The 19,476-nt window shown below is 44.7% G+C and overlaps 1 protein-coding gene across 7 annotated transcripts in view; it reads right to left on the minus strand.

Moving 5' to 3' along the window:
* Positions 1 to 19,476, minus strand: part of rnf220a (ring finger protein 220a) — a 184,041-nt gene that overhangs the window by 40,723 nt on the left and 123,842 nt on the right. For all 7 annotated transcript variants that reach the window (XM_070973926.1, XM_070973923.1, XM_070973924.1 and 4 more), the window contains one exon: positions 2,723 to 2,852. In XM_070973926.1, coding sequence (XP_070830027.1) covers positions 2,723 to 2,852 — 130 coding nt within the window. The remainder of the gene's footprint in view (positions 1 to 2,722; positions 2,853 to 19,476) is intronic.

Genomic DNA, 19,476 nt, shown 5'->3' on the forward strand with positions numbered 1-19,476 from the left:
CGCATGCACACCTTCGTTTCCATACCCACAGCTCTTTCATTCAGCAAGCGCTGGTCGTCATTAAAGGCAGATTTACTACAAATTGGACCAAATTCCCACTGTCACTTTCAATGATGGCTGCTACCATGCAGAGAGCCGGGGAGAGGGAGACAGTGTGTGTTTGCATGTGTGTGTGTGTGTGTATGTGATATAGAATGAGGTTGGTGTTGCGATATAACACACACACATGCAACACCTTCTGCTTTTATTTTATCTCCTGCTGCTGGTCTCTCTGCCACGCTGACACATTTTGTGTATTTATATGTGAAGGAACATTTCAACAGTTCCTATGAAAATATCTTAAAATGTTATCCCTTGCATCTTTGTCTTCTCCCTCCTGTCTTGTCCTCTTTTTGTTCATGTGGTGTGTGGTAATGTCTAAATCAGCCAGTTGTGACAGCCACCATCACATATCACCCTCTTTCTGTAAATGACCATGTGTGTATGTATGTGTGCGTGTCCGTGCATATATAGTGTACAGTATATCACACCTGCAGAGGGAAGGGCAGACTTACACATACACCCCCTCATATCAGACAGTGATGGATGGATGACCCTAATCCTTCTCCTTTACAACTGAGCAGACTCTGATGAAGGCCACAACAAGATGTGGCTGAAAGTTTGGAAAAAAATTTGATTCTAATTTATTTTGCCTCTGGACAGTTAGTTTTATCTGCTGACACTCATTCTGATCCCTGGCTCCATCTTTTTACTAACCTCTCATTCCATTTTTCATGATTCTTTGGATATATTTTTGAGGAAAGGAATCTTTCTGCCTGCAGACTGATCTGCATCTCTTCCAAATACTCGTTTATCTTTCCTTCCTCACAAAGCCAGGAAGAAAAGCACATATTGACCTGTTCACACTGACGATGAGGGGTTTATCCAAGGCCCTGCCTTGATCTGATGTTAGCTTACAGCTTCTAGAAATGAACATAAGTAACAGACAGCACTTATTTTAAGCAAAACTATCATCTTTTCCTGAATGTAACCAATCAGTTTAGTTGCCTAAACCTAACCAAAGTATGACCATTTCACATTATTTTTGCTCTCAGCAAGCTTTATTTTGAAAGTCTAACTGCACATTGCATACTCATTATTACTAACTTCATCATAGAGCCCAGCATGTTGAAAAATGATGCTGAAGTAGTAACCAGAGTCTCAAAAGGTGACACCAAGGGGTCCTGACCAAGTGTGCGAATGGGACGAGTTGGGAGTGAGAATGTGTTGTTTAGGAAATGTAGAAGGCAGGGGGAAGCAAAGATGAGAGCTGGGGAAGAAACATGGATAGTTGTGAAGAGGAGAAAAAGACAAGGGGGAGGACTAAAGAGGACATAAGTACGGGTGGATAAAGGCATAGGACAAGGAAAAGAAAGGATAGGAGATAACAGGCAGGATTAGAGAGGATAAAGAAGAAGGAGAAGGATGGGAAACATGAAGGCAGTGGAGGAGAACAGCAGCAAAGAGAGGGGAGAGGAGTAATGAGGAGGACGGGTATAGTATATGGATGTGGACAGATGGGAGGAGGAGTATAGGTGGTGTAAACGGGGTAAATGAAGTATGATTTCCACATGGGGTGACGCTATCTGTTGCCCTGTTCCTCCAGGTTAATGGGGACTATCATAAAGCTGGGCCGCTGAGGTGGACACTGGGTCATACACAAACACAGCCTCACACAGGCCACACACGTAGGTACACAAACACACACACGCACGCACACACACACACAGCCAGACGTGTGGTCAAGGTGAAATATGGATCCTAATGGCTGTGTCCCATCGTTAAAAGGGCTTGGAGTTGATTTATCCACCGTAAAACAGCTCGTGCAACTGCCATGAGGAGAAGAAGGGGGCAGCAGTGAACCTGAGGTCACAGGTTTGTATCCTAATCCCTGTAGGAAACACTTAGCGTTACGTCGACGGCATGCCTCTGCCTTTTATGCAGATTTATGGCACCAAAACCTCTGCTGGCAAAGAACAGCAGTCAGGGAGCCTGACGTGCAGGCTGAGTTAAAGCTGAGCCTTCGCCCTCCGCCTAAAAAGATTCATCTTTATGAGCCAGTGAAGCATTTATCTTCAAAATCTTGTTTACCTTTCCTGCAACATTAGCATCCAGACAATGTCACCTAACACATGAAAACTAATGATGGCATATATTGAATTCATTTGTCAGACTTTTTTGACAAGCAGACTTTAAGAATAAGTCGGGACTTGCTACATGCTGCCACTGCGAAAGAAAACGCAGAGGCCAACGGCTCTTTGAACGACATCTCATTTACAAGAGCAGAAGATACAAAATGAGATACCTCTGGGTTTGATGGGAGACGCCATTGACAGACCAAAGTTAGTTTTCCCCCCGACTCCTTTGCTTTAAGCCAGACTAAAAAGGTCACTCATCATCTATCACTGAGAAAATAAGCAAGTTTCCGAGCATGTAGCTTTTTAAATAAGATTATAAGATATTTTCATTTTAATCTTATAAAATTATTATTGTAAGATATTTCATTAAGACTTGAAGACAACTGAAAAGACACAATCACTTCAGTCTGTGTAACTCTTATATATTTGTTTTTTAGATCATATCTGGTTTTAATTTCAACTTTAATTTGGCTGAATTCCTATAAACGACTGTGTGTGCGTGTACGTGTGAGCACAAAGGGCACACACATGTGTTTCAGGCCTACCTGAGGCATATGGTGGCTAGCCTCTCTATCTCTGTTTCCATGTGTTCCTGCAGCTCTCCGGGCCTGAGCAGCACCTGGCAGATGGGACAGATTGGAGCCTGGCTGTCATACAGGGACATCTTCTTTTTACCTGGAGACAAGACGGGAGGCAAGACAGAGAGAGGAACATCAGTCTGTGTACAGGACAAACAAGAGAAAGGCACCCAGACAAGCCTTGTCTTCAGACACGCTGCATCCAGACCTTGTATTCTTACAAACACCAAGGCTTGAGCCGCAGTTTCACTCTCTAAAATCAAACGCATTAATTAGGTGCATGTGCATCATAATTCTGCTTTACACACAGGCAAAAAGGGGAATAGAGTGCTGTACAGTCTCGATTGTGTCCTCTCAGGTCAAAGCACATTTAAAGAAGTGTCAGCCATGGATGAGATAATGCAGTATAGAGTCTGCCAACACTACCTCACTTCATTGTCCTTGATCAGCAGGGCAGAGGGTGGGGCCCACCTGTTTGTGCGTCTATGTTGGAGTGTGTCTCATTGTCTTTCTCAGGGTATGTGTGAACCATTTGAGTAGTTTTTGCACGTTGCAGTCTCCTTTGTGCTCATGTGTATCGTAGTATACATCCGACTTTTTCAGGTTTACCTTTGAGTCTGTCTGAGCTGGCTAAAAATAACATCCATTGAAAGTGTCTCAGTGCTCGATGTCTGACAACACTTCCTGATTTCCTGTATTTAGCCAATCAAATGGGCTTTTTATAGCCTGGGAACAATAGGCTCCGCCTCAGCCAGGATATCCTGTTTAGACTGCTTGTCACCAAGGCAACAAGAGGACCAGGTACGGGGACTCCCAGTGCGTCCTGTCTTCGGTGTTTGTCACTCTCTCTCTCTCTCTCTCTCTCTCTGTCTCTCTCTCTCTCTCTCACGCACTGTAGTATAATTTTTCTATTTGATACGTGAAGAATTAATATGTGAAGAATCGATATGTGAAGAATCAAGTGTAACACTGTAAGCTAATGGTAAACAATAGTAGCAGCTCTATGAAGTTTGATATGATAAGAGTAGCTCTGTGCAAGCCTGATATGATAGTAAAAAATAATTGCTGTTTGCTTAAGTGAAGGAAGAGCACATGAAAGGCCAAGATGCCAGTGCAAAGATAAGAAGGGAGGTTGCTGTGCAGCGACGATAATGAGCTGCAAGACACCATGCAGCCAACATTGCGAGGGCAGGACACCTGGACCATAAATCTTTGGTGCTTTCCATGGCCTTGCAGGTGTTTTAGCCGGTTCTGACCAGTTTCAGACCAGGATGATTGTGACCTAATATAACCCTGCGTGTCCTTACATAACCTTACTGCATTTAATCCATGTTTAACATTTGTTATAATCATGAAAGAACTAAATGGTCTTATAATCACAACTATGATTTACTGTGTGTTAACGAATAATGGTTTGGGATGATTTAATATACTTTGCTATATTTTTAAAGCATTTTCTATGTGATGTGTCCTTATGCTTACATGCAATCATGATAATAAAATGTAATTTGATGTTATTTTTAAAAAAACAGAGCCCATGACAATCAAAAACTAATGGTGTATAATTGGAGGAATAGAGAGGAGAAAAGAGGAGATAGCAGCCAAAAAGTACCTAATGGTGTAAAAAAATAGAAGAGCCTAGAAAAAAGAAAAGATGCCCCAAGGGCGGGGAATACCTTCAGTAGAACTGTATAAAAGATAGAGCACTGACCATTGCAGGTCAGAGACTTCTTCAGATGTACACCCTGTGTGTTTCTGGATTTCTCTCCCTTTGCTGCCGCGGCAATAAAGTGTTTGCATCTCGGACCCTGACTCCTGCAGATCCTTTTGAGCACTTTTTCTCAGACAGCTGAATTTGACTATTTCTGGACTGTTGTGGGTTGCACATCTGGCCTTCAAATTCCACAACATATCAGTGGCGAGCCAGCCCCAGGAGAGGACAAGGACAAGGAGGTCCCCAGCGCCAGAGGCGGCTACACTCTGCCACCAGACACTCGGGCCCACGAAATTTAAAGGTAAGCAGAGCATTTACTTCTGCAAATTAGAAGAGAGTGTCTGGGTGACGGGGGTGGTCCGCCCAGGTGATTGGTGTGATTCTCTGATGATCCACCTCTACCGAACCTAACCTAAATTTCAGAAATTACTGAACTTTCAATGAACTGCAGGGGGCAGCCGAGGGGCTTTGTCTGTCTGCTTAAACTTTACGTCTGCATATATGTCTGTGTCTGTCTCAGTGCTTCAGCAGAAACCATGGTGCGGACATGAATGAATGGGGAGAGTGTGAAAGAATCATATTTAATATATGTATTGCATGCTGGTTGATTGCAACACTGGTATTTGCTGGAGGACTAGTTTGGCTGGTATTGAATAGGGACGACTAGAAAGAACAGAGTAAACGTCCCTGGGAGAGATAAGTCTGAATATTCAGAAATAGAGTGTGACACGGATCTCTGTAGTAAGAAGGTTTATTAAGTTGACAGTTTCCTTGATAAACGCCTTTCCAATGTTGAGGAAGTGTATTTGGAAGGGAAAAGGTGTAACACAGATCGGGAAAGGAGTGAACGAAGCTTTAAAGAGGTATTAAAGCGCCTTAGACGTTGATTTAAGGCTAGATGCAGGCCGTTCATGTTGAGGAAGTGTATTGAACGCGCAGAGACAGAAGACAGATGAGAGTGAGGATCGTGTGTAGCAGGGAAGCCTGTGTGATTATAGTATACCAAGTCAAAGCAGGCGCAGTTGTCTTTCTTATGTGTCTAGTCAGACGCCCATGAATACCGCCGTCTAACGATTAGTCGGGTCTGCATGGGTGGGTTGTCTGGCCGTCGACGTAGTCAACATTTATGGCTACCGCTCTCCTACATTAATTAAGAGAAAATTAACTAGAAGAGGCCTGCACGGGTAAATGCTTGACAACACCGGTGGGTCATCAACACGGATACCGCTCCCACGGGAGGTCTGCATGGGTGATTGATTGACCAGCGCGCCGCTGCCCAGAATGAAGCAGCGACCACCTGTTTGAGTGGTCACCTCGCTTAGGAAAAGCGAGAGATAAAGAAGTGCACAAAATCACTAGGGAGTGATTACAAGAAGAAAATATTAAAAGAACAAAAAAAGGAGTTACAGAAAATAAGGAGAATAAGGATTTAAAATACCGTAGTGGTATTTTCGGAGGAAAAAGGGTTAAAGAGAAGAAGAAAAAGTAAGCGGAGCCGAAAGGAGGGGTGAGCTGGTCTTCCCCTCTCACACTCGTCCTTGACACACACACACAGAGAAGAGTGCAGGTGCAGGTACAGACACGCAGACGCACACGCACCCACACACATACACATACACACGTGCGTAGGAGGAGAGTAGGTGAGACACACACACAGGAGGGAAAGTCGTGGAGTAACACATACACCAGAGGCCTCAAAGTTGAGTTACTCCAGAAGAGAGAGTAAAAAAAGAGGTAAAAATTGATAATCTGCAGCAAATAACCCATCAGTCCTTAATCGGACATATTAGTCTAGGGATTTTAACGCTGCTAGGATTTTTACTCTTTCTAAGCGGCGTTATATGGAGAATAATGGAAGACCTGAATGCTGCTTAAAGCATAATAAATAAATAATGATAAGAGCATAATAAGATTGGATAAAATAAAAATATAAAGATAAATAATAAATAATAGAGTGGACAGAAGGTAGTAAGTTAATGATATAAGAGTGTGAATAATAATCATAAAAGGTGGATGGATGCACAAAGGGAAAATAGTGATAGTGAAGAAGAAATATTACTGCCTGAGCACATAAGTAGCGCAGGAGATATTGAAACTCGTGGCATCAGAACACACTTTTGGCTAGAACGTACTTATTTTGATGAAGAAGGGGTAGAAAATTGGCAAACTGAACAGGAAATCAATTTGAAGTTGTGGCTGATTACGAGAATTATTAATTTGGCTCAAACAAAAGAGGAGTTTCCTTCAGTACCGTGGGAAAGAGTGATACGAGGTTTGTGGACACCACGCACTTTGGCAACTTTGCTAGAAGTATTGTGTAATAATCCAACTGTTTCAATAACTCTCCCTTTGCGTCCTTTTTTAGGAATTCCTGAAAATTTGACTATAGCAGGGAGACACAGGGCTGCAGTAGATCCACGACTAGAGATACGCATCGTCCCCAGGAGGGTAGAGTGGGAAACAGGAAAGTTTGGGTATATTACAAAGACCCCTGCCGCGGACGGATCTGAAGACCTGAGATACGATCCCACCAAAACACCCAGACTTAAACAAGCTGTAACTGCGGGAAAAATAATAGTACTGATAAGAACAAAAGGGGAAGGAGAGCCTGAACTCACTAGACAGGAGTTAGGAGCAAAGCAGGGATTTATGGGAATTAAAATGTCAAAAGGGGAGGGGCTGTTAACCCCAGTGGAACTGGTAATAAGACAGCATCCAGATTACGCAAAACAAATTAAGCAGTGCATGACAAAGTGGCATAAGCGGACATCAGGAAGATTACAGTGGCCTGAAAGAGGCACTTTTGAAGCATCCTGCTGTCGCGAAGTGGAAGCCAACATTAAACATTACAAAGCTAAAGACACAAGCAACAGCAGAGAAGGAAAGAGAACCAGAGAGAGGGAAGTGCTCAACTGGTTCAGAGAAACAGCCAGACAACACCTGATGGATGTGAAGCAAATGCCTGCTATGACAGAGAGAAAAGAGGGACCAACAGAACAATCAGTGACGCCCTCTGCCCCAATGGAAACATTACTGCCGCCCCCATACACACCCGAAAAGACTTATGCAGCTGCTAAACAATGCCCAATACGGGGAGTAGAAAGAAAAACAGAAGGTGAATTAGTAGGAAAATTTACCATCAATTGGAACCCCCCGACTGCTGAAGAAGAGAGAGAGTGCAGCAAGGCAGGTGGAAGCTTATCCTCCGTCAGATCAGTATGTGACAGTATGGGAGAGTGCTCCAGCAAGAGACATGGAGTAACAGTCACCCCACAGACGGAGGATGAGAGAGATAGAGCTGATTATGCAAAACTATCAAGAAATCACCCTACAGAAGAAATGAAAGAACAACAACAGCATCACACAAGCCTGAAAAAGTCATCATTTGGGCTGGAAGAGGAATGTGGTCCAGCAAAGTGCAGAGATACCTGCAGGGGGCACCAAAGCAACCCTACTTCGTGGGAAAGCAGTAATCCTTTCCTCTCAATGGACAAAACACAGCCTCATTTACAGAAACCAAGCCCCCCGCCTTCTGAAGCATCCAGAAACTCGAATAGAGACGAAATGCAGCAAGAACTGGACGAAGTATTTGCCCTAAACGAACAAAGAAGAAGACTGCAAGGGCATTTGGAAAAGCTACAGAAAACTCAGCAAGAGATAATGCAACTCAGAAGAGAAAATAAGCATTTCTCTCTGACGGAGCTACCAGCTCCCTCACAAACTATGAATCTGGAGTTGAGAGGAACGTTAAGAACTGAGGAAAAAGAAGTGGATAACTACTCACGATGCTTTCTCAATGAACCAGAGGATGATCTGATGACCTTCACAGACTCGTTGGAAGGCCCAGAAAATATGGAAGTACATCAGGCTGGTGGCATGACTCTCAGAAGTAACAAGCAATTGAGAGACCCATACAATAGATCAGCCTATTCCCAGATGCCCCTTGTAACAAAAGGCCAAAATAATATCCGACAATATGTGCCATGGTCATTCTGCGATATGATTGGGTTGGCAGGAAGATTGCCAGACATACATGAAGGGGCTAATAAATGGATTACAGCCCTGGAAGAAAACACAGCTGGAGTCACCCTTGCATTGGGAGACATAAAGGCGCTGCTCATGTATGTTGCAGGCAAGTCAACCACGGAAGAAGTTTTTCATGGAGCACGACTTCGTGCAGCCGTGATAGGGCACACGGTCGATGGTGTTGGTTTCAATGGACATCGGGGAGCAGTGTGGACGGAGGTGAGAAAACACTTCCCTGAAAAAATGGATCCCTCAAAGCTGGAAGGAGAGAAACTGAAGGATGATGAGTGTCCAGCTAAATTCCTGAGAACCTTCCAAAACAGATGGAGAGAGGAAACAGGAGGAGCATGGAATGCTAATGACACCACCAAAAGCCTGTTTAAAGTGATGGTAAAAAAAGCCATGCCCCAAGAGGTGCAAAAGCGTTTAGACAATGTGGTAGGCTTGATGAAGATGGAGTGGCCTTTGTTCTCTGAGCACGTTGTACACCATGTGGAGAACACAAGAAAAGAAAAGCAGAAAGAAGAGGAGGTGACTAAACACCTGGCTAGTAAACTCACTCAGCTGCAACTAAATGAACTAAGCACTAAACAAAAGAAAGAGAAAGGCAGAGTGCAAGCTCCGGTGTATACCATAGACCCACCTCCAGCACCTTCAGCAGCGGTGACTACGCATCAACAACCGATGGCACCTCAGCCAGCAGCCCCACCCCAGGTGCAGCAGGCGCCTGTGCCTGTGCCGCCGCCTGCCCTCCAGCAGCCACCACAACAGGCTCCTCCTCCACCTCCGGTTAATGTTTATGTGAATCAGCCTCCACCAAATAGAACACCGCCCTTCAGAGGTCAGCCAGGGCAAAGAGGAGGCATGTATCGTCAAGGAAGAGGAAGAGGATTTGCCTCCCAAATGCCTAGGCGTGCCCAATCACAAACTCAACTAAATGTTGCATCGGACGAATGTTGGGGATGTGGCCAGAAAGGCCATCGTCGCAGTGACTGCCCTGTTAACCCTTGGGTAGGGCCAGCCAAAGAGTGGCAACAATAGGGGGGCCCGGAGGAGCCAGAGAGGAAGTACATGACACCGGTTGTATCCACCCAACCGCAAGACGAGCCAACTGTCGACGTCATAATACGAAATCAAAGATATGATTTCATGGTGGATACAGGAGCCACCTACTCTTGTATTGGTAGTGAAGGCTCCTCTCTTCCTCTCTCAGGCCTGTCCATCAAGACCATAGGCTTCTCTGGGACAGCACAAATAACTCCTTTAACGCAACCGGTGCACATGGTAATCTGCAACAAAACAATAACGGCCCCTTTGCTATATTCTGAAAATACCCCCATCAACCTTTTGGGACGAGACATTCTGTGCCCACTGAAGGCTACTATTACCTGCACACACAAGGGGCTTGAGCTGGAGCTCATGAAAGAACCCACCTTCCATATGATGGCTGCTCTGGAACTATCAGAAATACTGGGCTATGACAAACCTCAAACCTATATACAGCCCATGGTATATTGGATTCAATGGCCAGCTAAATCAGAATTGGTGCACCAGTGGAACGCATGGAAGGACCTAGTGCATAAAGAGTTTCCCTCTGCACATGACCCACAGCTGCCATTACATTGCACTCTAATGTTTGATGAAAGACAGCAACATGCTGATTACAAAGAGTGCTGGACAGAACTGATCACAGGCAGAATATTTTCCATGGTGTGTCAAGACCTGTATGTTGGCCCACAAGGAGCAGCTGCAGCAGTATTATTGCCACCAGAATTGCATCAGTGGTTTCAGGTGCTAAATTCTGTTCCACATGTCACTCTTATGATAGCTGGGGGACGGGAGTCACACCACCTGGGACCAATGATGAAAGATGTTCTGCGGGTGACGGACTGGAGGCCCACTCAGAACCCACAAATACAGTCTTCCTTCAATGGACAATATTTGAAAATCTCCATACGAACTTATGATGAAGGGACAGGAGTTCAAGTATTACTGAGCCAAAGGATCCCAGCGCTGATGCCACTTTCAGAAGAACACAAAGCACTGCTCAGTCAAGTTCCACCCAGATTGTGGTCACAAAGTAAAACAGATATAGGGTTAGTGAAGTCAGCACAACCGGTTCAGATCAAAGTTAAAAAGGGAATCGTCTTTCCGTACAAAAGGCAATATCCGCTGAAAGACCACCAAGTAGCCGGAATACAACCTATTATTAAGGGCCTGATAGCAGCAGGAGTATTAAAACCAACCAAAAGTCCGTGTAACACGCCAATCCTTCCTCTTAAAAAACCAAATTCTAATGATTATCGCTTAGTGCACGATCTACGCCCTATAAATGCCATAGTTGAGGCAGAAGTACCTGTAGTACCAGACCCACATACTATTCTTTCTAATATCCCACATGACGCTTGCTGGTATACGGTTATTGACCTCTGCTCAGCGTTTTTTAGTGTACCACTGCACCAAGACTCACAATATCTTTTTGCTTTCACCTTTGAAGGACAGCAATACACTTATACACGTCTCGCACAGGGCTATGTTGAGAGCCCATCTATATTCAACAGAGTGTTGGCTAATGATCTTCAACATTTGGAGCTTACAAGCACTATGTTACAATACATGGATGATTTGTTAATTTGCAGCACTTCTAAAAAACAGTGCCTCAGGGATTCAGTTTCCGTTCTGATGGCGTTGGAAAAAGGGGGGCATAAGGTAAGCAAAGATAAATTGCAGTTCTGCCAATCACAAGTTGAATACCTGGGCAGACAACTTTGTGGTAACAAACGAACCATTGCACCCTCACAAATTGAGGCGGTGACAAAAGCTCCCAAACCGCAAACGGTGGGACAAATGCTCTCTTTCTTGGGGATGGCCGGTTTCAGTCGACCATGGATCTGTGATTATGCTATCAAAACAGCTCCACTGCGCGGTTTAATTCGCGCTGCAGGCCAAACAAATGGCTCAGCTGAACTACAGTGGACTCCAGAAGCTGAGGGAGCCTTTGAGTCCCTTAAACAGGACATGCAGCAAGCCCCAGCACTTGGCAATCCTAACTATGCTAATGTGTTTCATCTCTATGTTGCAGAAAAGGCAGGATATGCATGTGCGGTACTGATGCAAGAAACTCCTACTGGTAAGCAGCCACTAGCATATTATAGCACCAAGCTAGATAATATTGAAACAGGTCTGCCTCCCTGTTACCAGGGACTAGCAGCAGCTGCTTTCGCCTTCCAGAAAGCATCAGCCATTACAATGGGACATCCAACCATTTTGTACACGTCACATCAATTACATGCGTTAATAACAAGTCCCAGATTTGTCTTAACACAGGCTCGAAGGACAGGCTATGAGGTAATCCTCTCAGCCCCAGAACTCACTATTCAACGTTGCAACACAATAAATCCTGCCACGAGGATGGTGACACCTGCAGACGGGACACCACATGACTGTGTTGAAAAGACAGATGTGTTTTTGAAGCCACGACAAGATTTGTATAATCAACCAATACCAGCAGAGCTTACCTTTTTTGTAGATGGTTCCTGTTTTAGAGATGCTGCAGGGAATCATGCTGGTTATGCTATCATACAGTTGCATCCTGATGATACATTTACTGAAGTACAAACTATGAAATGTGCTCAACCTTGTTCTGCTCAACTTGCAGAAATTAAAGCTTTGACTGCAGCATGCCGCCTAGCGGCTGGAAAAACTTTGAATGTCTACACAGATTCACAGTACGCATATGCAGTTTGCCACATTCATGGCATAATCTGGAAGCAGAGAGGCTTCCTCAGAGCAGATGGAACACCAGTAACTCATGGGCAAGCCATCTCAGATCTTTTGGAAGCAATACATTATCCTAAAGCCCTTGCTATTATAAAATGTGCAGCTCATCAAACCACAAACACTCTAATAGCTAAAGGCAATAATTTAGCAGATGAAGCTGCCAAGCGTGTAGCCACATCTACCTGTATGGGACCCATTTTGTTAGCAGGAGACTGTGAGCCTCTCACAACCTTGACATCTCTGATAGCAGCACAAGCAGCAGCAGGCCCTTATGAACATTCTGTATGGCGAAAAAGAGGAGCATTCAAGAACAGTGAGACAGGTCACACACCAGGTCTATGGCGTGGCCCACGTGGCCATTTTGTTCTCCCTTCTTCCCTTACTAAGGTTGCTATTCTTGATGCGCATGGTCAAGACCATTGCGCAAGGGGGGAGGTACTGAGACGACTTCAGCCTGTATGGTGGTCTCCGTTTTTGGCGGCTATGGTTGACAGAACACTACAGGAGTGTGAGGTATGTGCACAATATAACATCAGAAAATCGTTCACAGCGCCACTTGCACACATTCCACCACCAGAGGGACCTTTTCGACATTTAATGATGGATTACATTGACATGACACAACGAGTAAAAGGGTTCAGATACATTCTGGTCGTTGTGGACAGGTTTAGTAGATGGGTAGAGGCTGTTCCAACTAAAGGCCCGGATGCTAGAGCAGCAGCAAAGTTTTTGTGCAAGGACGTTTTTCCGAGATTTGGTTTTCCTGACACCATCAGTTCAGACAATGGGGCTGCATTTGTAGCAGAAACAATGAAGGTGGCTTTAAAAATGCTGGGCATCAAGCAGAAGTTTGGATGTGTGTATCATCCACAGTCACAGGGGGCAGTGGAAAGAGCGAATGGAACATTGAAAGCCAAGCTTGCAAAAATTATAGCAGACAGCCAATACAAGCTTAATTGGGTGGATGCATTGCCTCTAACCTTGATGTCTATGCGCACACAAGCTAACCGACTAACACATCTAACGCCGCATGAGGCCCTAACAGGAAGACCGATGCCAGTGCCCTTCTACAGAGGTCCCTATGAGGGGCCGCCACTTGAGCAGTGTGAAAGAGAACTAACCTGTTATTTGCGACACTTAACACAAATACATAAAGCTGTGTTTCAACAGATAAAAGCTGTCTCGGAGGAGAGGAACGCCGACATCCCAGAGCCACTGAGAAAGATTGTGCCTGGTGACTGGGTCTACGTGAAGGTGTTCAAACGAAAGTGGAACGAAGCCAGACGAGAGGGGCCCTTTAAGGTTATCCTATCTACCCCAACTGCTCTAAAAGTCGAGGGTAAGAGAGTTTGGTTTCATTTAAATCACTGCTGCAGAGCCAGAGATCCGACGCAAGCGCAAAGGGACGGCACAGCCGCCCTGCAGGGACCAGGAAGGCAGGAAGACAGGGACGGCGGCGCCGCCCTAAGACAACCAGAGAGGGACAGCCGCGCTTCCCCTCAGGGGGAAAGGCGAACACCAGAACCGCAAGGAGAGAGGCGATCACAGAGACTTGCAGAAAGGAGAAGGCGTGAGAGTAGAGACTCAACAAGTAGCGCTGCAAGTAGTGGCTCACTGCAACCCAGACAAACTCCTGAAGATAGTGCAGGGGAAGATGCAGGCGAAGGAGATGAGGGCACTTCATGATCCCCATTCAGCACAGGAGAGGGGACATCAGTACAGACATGTCCACCAGAACTTGACCCACTCAGCTCCCTCCATTGGTTGGAGAGAGAGCCAGACTGGTCTCCAGATAACTAAACTAAGAACTTTGACTATATTGGTTATGGGGATGTGTCTAATATTCCTAAGTACAAGACCTTTGCCAGAAGAAGCTGAGACAAAGAGAGGCCAGATTGTAAAGTGCCTTTTAGCCGTAGGCTCGAAAGCAGCCTCACGTGGGGAAATACAACTTAATGAAACGATCATACTCACGTACGTCAGATCAGCCCGCCATAACCAAACATTAATTTTAGGACCAGATGGTATGAAATTAGAAACACGGGCAATTCAAGAAAGATGCTTGACTGAGGGAGTGATGGCAATGGAAGTGAAGTGCTCACAAGGCATGTGTGCGGAGGTAGACACCCTACACGTCACAACTGCTAAAGAAGTGGCAAAACTAACCCAAAACGTGCTAAAAAGACGCAAAACTAGAAGCCTAATAGAATTGTTGGGACAAGATGAAATCTTGGGATGGGGAAACAATATGTTTTACCAATGGATGATGTACTCTGCCAGACAAGTCAGTAGGAAAGCCTGTATTACATGCTACAACCCAAAGAGATTGCCTGAAGTAAAACCAATCCCAGGAGTAAGAAAGACTATGTGTACCAACAGAACTACCTGTTTTGCCTATTGTGTCGTGGCTATGGCCAGCACCCTAAGTACAGTAAATGGTACATGGTTGGAAAATACTACAGTTTGTCCTAAACCTTTAAACGAGACACAGCACCATTGGACACCACCTCTCACCAAAGTATCTCAGGATTTGGTGCACCCCCTCTGTATAGCAAGGGGGGACCTCATTAGAAACACAATAAACACACTACTGCAGCAAGTGGTGAGTAAGACGAACCAATCCATGGAAGAGGTGATAAAGAGTAACATTTCAGAATATGGCTTACAGGTGCGGAGAAAATTGGTGAAAGTACAGGATCAGACCCTGGTGGAACAGGTCATAATGTCATGGTGGAGAAAGTTGGTGCAAAATATAACGGGACAAAACCAATCCGAATATTCAAAGCAAATAAAACAAACTCAAAGCCAAACCACCGTGATGCCTGTATACATCAGTAAAACCACAAAAAAGGCCGGAATAAGGTGTGAACAAGTCTTGATAGATAACATTATGCCCTTCTTTGTCATACAGAATGGGACTTTGCATGCTCGACATATTCTCCCTTCACTAGCAAAGGGTACGCGGCCACTGGGTGATGTGTTTTGGCTATGTAATGATACTCGACAATTAAAAGAAACCCTACCGGCTAATTGGACAGGCATATGTGCTCCTGTAATGTTGACAGGACAGATTGTTGTTTTTGAAGACTCAAACAAAACTGTAACTACAACTAACCAAACCAGAGCCCGTCGAAGTATAGCAGGCCCAGCAGGCCTACCCTGGAAGACTGATGATAATATATACATAGCATGGAACCAAGAGCCAATAGGAGTGCCAGAGGATCATCAGGCTATAAGTGAGCATTGGATAAAATCTGGACAAGCTACAGGGTGGCTACCTGTTGTAGGCCCCCTCCTAAATTCACAATGGCTGGCTAGAAACAGCAGATGGGTCAATTTCCTTTGGTACAACCAACAGCGGTTTGTTAATTGGACAATATCATCCGTTGAAGGAATTGGCTTTCAATTACACTCAACGACTAAAATGGCTATGCAAAACAGATTTGCTCTTGACAGGCTGCTAGCTGAAGAGCTGGGTGTCTGTAGTTACTTTGGAGACGACTGTTGTACTGTCATCCCAACGGTAACGGGTGAAAATGGTAACTTAACATTGCTATTGAACAAAATGAAGTCATTAAGAGACCAGCACGTGGCCATGTCAAATTGGAACACAAAGAGTAATGTCCTTGCCAAAATGTGGGACTGGCTGGGAAGTCTGTCATGGACAAAGATCTTTCGACTTGTAGGGATACTTATAGGGGGATTTCTACTGTTAGTGGCAGTTCTGATGTGCTGTATCTTGCCACTGATGTCTGCCATGATTAAAAGGGCAACACGGCTTATGCCAGGACAATTCCTCCTCCAAATTCAATCTGATGAAGGCGCGCCCCATGTAAATGATGATGAGACGAATACGTATGAGGAGATGGCAGATCCGGTTCTCAGTATATCTTAATCTGACAATGGAAAGAAAGAAATCTAGAAAACGGAGGGGTAAACCAAAACCGAAAGAAATACGAAAGTATCATGAGGATTTACAGGATATATTAGACGTATTGCCTTTGGGACCAGTGTTGGTAACCCAATCAAAAACGCATGTGCAGTATTTGGGCACCTCGGTGCATTCCAAAGATTTTCCTTTGCCACCACTTCCCCAGGACATCCGAATACGAGCTATAACAGCTACGGCTTGGACAGAAAAGAGTTATGATCTTCCTCTGGGCATCACGGCAAAATGTACCCGACTTACTTTAAAATATGATTTTGATCTAGTAACTCCCGAAACGCCTGACCGATTACCACTCACCACAAAGAATATTGTAAATATAGTTTCCCTGTATTGTGGTTCACTCATACTCTTTAGTACTCATATGTTTTTACAAAAGCACAAGAGAAAGGGGGTGAGGAAACTATCGAAACTCTTTAATCGACACTATGTATGCGCAGGTGATGGCCTTTTCAAACGGGGTCCACATTTATTTGCATGTAAGAGCCAACGTTCCTTTAAAGTAGGAGAAAAACTTTACCTTGTGGACAAAACAGAGAGAGCTGTTCTAGCAAAGGAAGAGGATTATTATAGATACCATCTAGAGTAAGGTTTATGTGTCCACTAACCTCTCCATATCGCTCTACAAAGACAGAGATGTCTGACCGTCCGAGTACCAACTGGCAGCGTGATCTGCAGAGTCCAAGTGGTCCCTTCCATCCTCCTCCACCCTATCCATTTCCTGGGCGGATGCAGACGGCAGTTGGCGATCCAGTGCAGGTGCCACATGCTTCACACCTGGCTGTTCCTGCTTCGCCGGCTACCCCTACCCCTCGAGGAGGCAATTGGATGGCTCCACCTCGTGGTCCCCGAGCCCCGCTGATGTCAATGAACGGAGCAGAATCTGCGTCTGGCCCTCAGGTTGCTGAAGGGCCAACCACCGATCAGTCACACCCTGCTGAGCATGCTTATGCTAGTACATCTGCTGCAGTCACACCCCAAAACCCACCAACTTCTCTATTGTCTTTGCTCCTGGAGCCTCAAACTAGCAATGTTCCTGCTGGAGGTGAGGCCACACCTACACAAGGGGTCCCGCCTGTCCACATTGTGGCCCCCACTCCAAACCGTCTCCTTGATCCGGCTACACTCCTCTTGGATATGGAGCACTTCAGACCATACCTGGAGAATAAAACACCCCAAGAATGTGCTTTCCTCATGCAACAACGCCGTAACGCTCTCACTCAGCGATCACGGCAGCGCATGCGTCTTGATGCCGCGCTGTATCGCTATGAGAAGGAACAATGGGAAAGGGAGAAAGCGCTTTTTGTAGCAGAAAAGGATGCCTGGATACAGGAGAGAAATGCCCTGTCCCGAGAAAAGCATGCGGCAGTTCTTGAAAGAGATGCCGCCCTACAGGCAAAGGATGCTTTCCTGAGAAAATATCATGTTGAACGACAAGCTTTTTACAAGCTCCGGGAGGCTTATGACCAGCAACAAGCTTATATTGTTCTCCGCGATGCCAAAATACGCAGACAAGAAGAGCGTATTGAAGAGCTAGGGGAACGGCTCGAGGCCTTGAGACCAAGGCACCTGATTATATCCACCCAAGCCCCACCTGCCTCTCCCATTCCACCTCCAATCACCTCCCCTGTCCCATCCAGCCCGGATTCCCATCCATTTTCTCCAACCTCCCCTTCCCCTGATCCACCAGGTGCTGATAGCCCCTGAACCGTGTGGATTGAGAGACTTTTCCATGCTTCTAATCATGTCAATCCTGCTGAAAATCACTAGTGTCTGTACTGAAGTTATAAACCACTGAAATGATTGTCTATGATGCTGTTCACTAAGAAGGGAAATACGCAGAAGTGATTTAAGTCTTTCTCTGAAGTTTAATCATCTCATGTTTCTTTGTATTTATTATAATATATGATATATTGGTTTGCTATGATATATGAGTTTGAAGTTATCAAAAGTGCCTTACTACTGCATGTTACGACTGGAAACTTAATACTACTGAGTATATGTATTTATGCCTCACTGTCTTTGGGAACGGTTTGCTGTGTCTTCCTTTTTATGACGAATTGCTCACTTATGAGGAATTGCTGTTCATTAAGTCGTTTAGGGATCCCTACTAGTACTAGTTTGGTTGAGCCGGCTCTGTGACTTTACAGTCACAAAGGGGGGAGATGTAGTATAATTTTTCTATTTGATACGTGAAGAATTAATATGTGAAGAATCGATATGTGAAGAATCAAGTGTAACACTGTAAGCTAATGGTAAACAATAGTAGCAGCTCTATGAAGTTTGATATGATAAGAGTAGCTCTGTGCAAGCCTGATATGATAGTAAAAAATAATTGCTGTTTGCTTAAGTGAAGGAAGAGCACATGAAAGGCCAAGATGCCAGTGCAAAGATAAGAAGGGAGGTTGCTGTGCAGCGACGATAATGAGCTGCAAGACACCATGCAGCCAACATTGCGAGGGCAGGACACCTGGACCATAAATCTTTGGTGCTTTCCATGGCCTTGCAGGTGTTTTAGCCGGTTCTGACCAGTTTCAGACCAGGATGATTGTGACCTAATATAACCCTGCGTGTCCTTACATAACCTTACTGCATTTAATCCATGTTTAACATTTGTTATAATCATGAAAGAACTAAATGGTCTTATAATCACAACTATGATTTACTGTGTGTTAACGAATAATGGTTTGGGATGATTTAATATACTTTGCTATATTTTTAAAGCATTTTCTATGTGATGTGTCCTTATGCTTACATGCAATCATGATAATAAAATGTAATTTGATGTTATTTTTAAAAAAACAGAGCCCATGACAATCAAAAACTAATGGTGTATAATTGGAGGAATAGAGAGGAGAAAAGAGGAGATAGCAGCCAAAAAGTACCTAATGGTGTAAAAAAATAGAAGAGCCTAGAAAAAAGAAAAGATGCCCCAAGGGCGGGGAATACCTTCAGTAGAACTGTATAAAAGATAGAGCACTGACCATTGCAGGTCAGAGACTTCTTCAGATGTACACCCTGTGTGTTTCTGGATTTCTCTCCCTTTGCTGCCGCGGCAATAAAGTGTTTGCATCTCGGACCCTGACTCCTGCAGATCCTTTTGAGCACTTTTTCTCAGACAGCTGAATTTGACTATTTCTGGACTGTTGTGGGTTGCACATCTGGCCTTCAAATTCCACAACAGCACGCACACACACTTTCATGCACATGCAGGCCTCAGGAGACAAGTATCCTTGCTCATATATTGGTCTGTCA

This window comes from Chaetodon trifascialis, chromosome 11 (genome assembly GCF_039877785.1).
Source record: "Chaetodon trifascialis isolate fChaTrf1 chromosome 11, fChaTrf1.hap1, whole genome shotgun sequence".
Lineage (NCBI taxonomy): Eukaryota > Metazoa > Chordata > Actinopteri > Chaetodontiformes > Chaetodontidae > Chaetodon > Chaetodon trifascialis.